The sequence below is a fragment of the Sinocyclocheilus rhinocerous genome, unplaced genomic scaffold (genome assembly GCF_001515625.1).
Source record: "Sinocyclocheilus rhinocerous isolate Xijiao unplaced genomic scaffold, SAMN03320098_v1.1 scaffold115, whole genome shotgun sequence".
Classification (NCBI taxonomy): domain Eukaryota; kingdom Metazoa; phylum Chordata; class Actinopteri; order Cypriniformes; family Cyprinidae; genus Sinocyclocheilus; species Sinocyclocheilus rhinocerous.
In genome coordinates, this window is record NW_015650001.1 from 2,125,298 (window position 1) to 2,130,046 (window position 4,749).

Sequence of the window (4,749 nt, forward strand, 5' to 3'; positions counted from 1 at the left end):
AAAAAAAAAAAAAAAAAGCATCATAAAAATACTTATTCACTGCCGATTCTAGCTGAAATGAGCATTAGTGGCAGTAAAACACCAACAACTTGTATTCCCTTTCCCACAAATTGTGATTACAGGGGCAGATTATTGATAAATATAGACTTATTGTGCAGTTCCTTTCTCAATACTATGACCTTAAAACACTTAGTATAGTTCATGATTTGTAAACTAATACATTTTTATGTTTGCATCACATAACCAGCTCCATATGTATGGCTTTTCTGACATGGTAAACTTGCTCGGTAGCTCACCTGGTGTACATCAGTGCACTTGCCATGTGGATAGTTTTGCTACGAGTCCAGTGAAACAAGAGTCACAATAAGAGTCCAAAGCCTTGTAGAAGCAAGATAAAATGGCAATGTTACTCCAGCAAATGTGTTTTCCCCCCCCATGTTTGCTTTTTGTTAACAGTATCGATTAGGTTTAGAGTAGGGTTTAGGTGGTACATTATTTTCCAAACGAGACCGAGCATAAACTCATTGTACATTTAATTTCCCAATTGCCACGATATGTACAACTACCAAGTAAAAGCATTGCCAGATTCAAATAAAACTGAATGCGCTTAGCACCACTCACTGGACATTTTACTATGAAATTTTTGCAGTACGTGCAAGAAACAACATAGTATCATTTTGCAGAAATGGGTGGATTTCTGCCTGGGTTGGATTTTTTTTTAATGATATTTGAGTAAAGAGGAAGGTTTTGTTATTTAAAAACAATGCAATAAACTATTGTATGGCTTCAAAAGAGTTGTACAGCCCACTTTTATGGTGCTCTTTGTTCATTTTGAAAGCATATCAGCCCCTGATTACATTCTGGTGTCACTGTAGGAAAATAGAATTGAAACATTACAAACATTATTCCATTTGGAGCGATATGAGAAGTGAGTAAATGGTGACAGGGTTAGTGTTTTGTGTGAACTGTCCCTTTAATACACTGTGTTGGTGCACCCTTGGATATTTTCCCTCTTAAGCTGGAAATAAGCTTCTAAGCCGCACTGAAATGTTGTTTTTACGAATTCCAGCCAGCGCTAGAGGATTATGACAGTCAGTTTGCCACAAGGTAAGATCGGCTCTTAATGAACAGAAATGACAACACTTAATAATGAATCAGTTTTATGAATTTATCCCAAAATGCCAAAACTGTACTGCTAATTATACCTCTGTTAGTGAATAGTAGTTAATATCTGTGTTTTTTCCCTTTCTTAGCTCTTGCTTGCTTATGCTAAATGTGCAATGTAGTGCTGATATTTGTTGGGAGACCAACCCTGTTTTATCAGAGAATTGTAAATGGTTTGATGAGAAGGTTGTGTGTCTGTCTGTTTTCGTGAGTGGAGCGAATGAGCTGTTGGATTGTGAGAGGCATCGTTGTTGACCACACTGTAAGCTCATTGTGTGTGTGTGACCCATTAAGGTCAGGATCAGAGCTGCTCATAGTCTGTGTACCCTGAACTCATTGTCTCTATTAGCCTCTAGTTGAGATGCAGTTCACTTACAATAATGTTTCAGGTTCAGCACATTTGAAAGTATATATGGAGAGCAGACAATAGCTTCATATCAACCCGTCAGTTTATAAAAAACTGTGTACAGTAATGCACTTACAATGAAAATGTGTTCATTACAAGGGTTTAAACATAGAAATGTGAAGCTTGTGCTTTCTTTCAAGCAGATAAATTAAATTAAAGCAAAATTGTGTGCATCTTCGGTTTTGCAGTGAAAGTAATGCATTTCAAATGCATTATCAGTGTTACTCTTGTTGACATATTTGTCAGTCTTTTCAGGTAGCAGAATTTACTAGGTTTAATGTTTGTTTTTTTCATGTTCATAAGTTTTTTTTATTTTTATTTTTTATTTTTTGAAGGAATTAATACTTTCATTCAGCAGGTACACATTGAATTGATCAAAAGTGACTGTAATGGGATTTATAATGTTACCAAGATTTCCATTTCAGATAAATGCATTTTTTAAAACTTCTTTGATGAAAGATGCTATAATATATATTATCGTTTTCATAAAAACAATTAGCAGCAAATCTGCATATTAGAGTGATTTCTGAAGGATCATGTGACACAATACTTGAATAATGGCTGCTAAAAATTCAGCTTTGCAAGACAGGAATAAATTATATTCTGAAATATATTTAAATAGAAAACAATTATTTAAAATTGTAATAATATTTCACAATATTCCTGTTGGTACTGTATTTTTGCTTAAATAAATGCAGCCCTGGTGAACATAAGAGATCTTTCAAAAACATTTTAAAAATCATAACAGACCCCAAATTTTTAAACAGCAGTGTTACTATAACTTTGCATCGACAAGATTATTATGAGATTGTATCACGTAATGTTTCTATATTTTTGTGAAAGTATGTGTGAACTGTAATGTCCTGCCTCGTAAATGTCAATTGTAAGTGCATTACTGTGAACCTGATTTAAGGAACAACTCGAAAGATTTATGTTGTAGATTGTATTTAAGCCGGATTATTTCTAGATAGCTTTAAGAGACATCTTGACCTGACCTTTTACCAATTTTGATCATTTGTATTTTCAGTTTGATCGTTGTCAATTGAAAAGGGCACTTTAATGTCTCATGGCACATTCAGTAGCTGTGTAGTTTGTTGTTAGACAGGATGAGGAATAAGCCCCCCTACAGCATTCACTCCTGCTCATTTGTGGCTGTCTTGTCTTTTCTTCGTTTCTCTCTGAATGTGTCCGACCTGGCAAGCTTCCTTCTCTCTTTGTTCCACAGTTCCGATGGCAAATTGATTTCGACAGTGTGAACACAGACAGACTATCAGACACAGATCCGGATAGCACAGGGGCCACGCCCCTACTTCCCTTAGCCCCTCCCCTTTTAAGCTCTGCCTCCACACACTCCTCCTCCAATGGAAGGGGCCAGTCTCATCCCTCCTTTCTGTCCTCTCTTCCTCCCTGCGTCTTGCCGGGGCGATAGTGGTGGTCGCGTGTGGTGGGTCGGGGGGGAACTCTGAGAAGAACGACCGGAACGCAGTCCAACTGCTCGCCTCGCTGCTTTACAGACTCTGATTCGCCTGTAGTGACGCCGCTATGACATCGCTGTGGACTCCAAAGAGACTGCTTACCACTTCACGTCTTTCATGCATGAGCACAAGTTTTGCTATGTGGTTGTTTTTTAAAAATGACATCCTCATGTAAAAGTGCCAAAAGAAAAGCAAATTTGGTCTTTTGGAGCAGCTCTCCTCATTCCGAAGCTCTTGCTGAGTGTTTTTCTAAGCAGATGTAATGGGAGCCTCATGCCAAATGAGGAATGTTTTTTGGTTTTTTTAATTCTTCTTTGTGGTTTAGCTGTGCAGAGTGTACTCTCTCTCTCTGTGTTTTTGAAGAGCATTTGCGTTTTGTGAATCCCTCATGTATTACCTGGTGCTCCTCTTGTCCAGAGGCTGTGTCGCTTTGTGCCGCAACAAGCTTAGATTTTCCTCCGATTCACCCACGAAATTGGAATGATTGGAAGGAAAATCGAAATTTTCCCTCATTAAATAAGTGCCAAATGAGAGTGGACCTATGAAACTGGAGTGAAGGTCGTATGAGCTTCAAAATCCTCGGGTGGGACTGTGCTGTTCGTCCAGACCGGCATGTGTCCACTCACCCTACATGCATGAAAGAAAAGTGCTCTGAGCAGAAACCTTTCCCCCCAAAAAATATCCCGTTATCCTGTCTCAGACACCTTTAAGTATGGGGTCAGAATAGTATCAAAATTAATATTTTGACAGTATGATTTTACAAATGTGTGACCTAATTCACAAAATGTGTTTCTCAAATATTCCTTTGAACGGTGTATTCACAAATTTTTAAACTCATGAACTGATGGATAACATTGAATGTATTCTTTTCTGAGAGGTTTTGAGCGAAAAATACATTTTGGCAAAAATACCAAAATTCACTTTTTGGTAAAATAGTGATTGAAAGGTTTTTATTCAAAAATACCAAAATAAATTTTTTGGTAAAATAGTGCTTGAGAGAGGTTTTGATTCAAAAATACATTTTGCCGAAAAATACCAAAATTCACTTTTTGGTAAAATAGTGATTGAAAGGTTTTTATTCAAAAATACCAAAATACATTTTTTGGTAAAATAGTGCTTGAGAGAGGTTTTGATTCAAAAATACATTTTGCCGAAAAATACCAAAATTCACTTTTTGATAAAATAGTGATTGAAATGGCAACATTTATTTTGAATTTATTTGATTTGACTTGATTTTTTATTTTTTATTTTTTTTTCACCAAGTACATCCTCTTTAGTCAATCAAGTGAGAGTTGGAGATCAATGCATTGGACAACACTGAAATGAAATGCAATGTGAAAGGGCCTTAGGCACCATTCACTCAAAAATGAAATGATTAATCATCATTAACTCACCCTCACGTTGTTCCAGATCCTTTGCTTTGGTTTATCTTTGAAACACACATTAAAGGGTTAGTTCACCCAAAAATGAAAATTAGCTTGTGTTTTACTTACCCTCAAAGCATCCTAGGTGTATATGACTTTCTTCTTTCAGACGAATCCAGTCGGAGTTATATAAAAAATTGTCCTGGCTATTCCATGCTCTATGATTGCTGTCAGCGGGTGTTGCAGTTGAACAGCCTACAAGTCGTCAAATAAAGCTCACGCATTCATAATAAAACGTGCCGCAGACGGCTCCGGGGGATGAATAAAGGCCCCCTGTAGC

The 4,749-nt window shown here is 36.9% G+C and overlaps 1 protein-coding gene across 6 annotated transcripts in view; it reads left to right on the top strand.

Annotated features, from left to right (window-relative positions):
- baiap2a (BAR/IMD domain containing adaptor protein 2a) overlaps window positions 1–4,749 on the top strand; it is a 90,191-nt gene that overhangs the window by 81,308 nt on the left and 4,134 nt on the right. For 2 of the 6 annotated variants that reach the window (XM_016516181.1, XM_016516184.1), the window contains one exon: window positions 1,070–1,107. The exons of 2 other annotated variants lie outside the window; for them this stretch is intronic. In XM_016516181.1, the coding sequence (XP_016371667.1) occupies window positions 1,070–1,107 (38 nt within the window). Of the gene's footprint in view, window positions 1–1,069; window positions 1,108–2,795; window positions 4,004–4,749 lie in introns of those variants that run through there. 2 more of the 6 variants (XM_016516183.1, XM_016516182.1) reach the window with 2 other exon arrangements.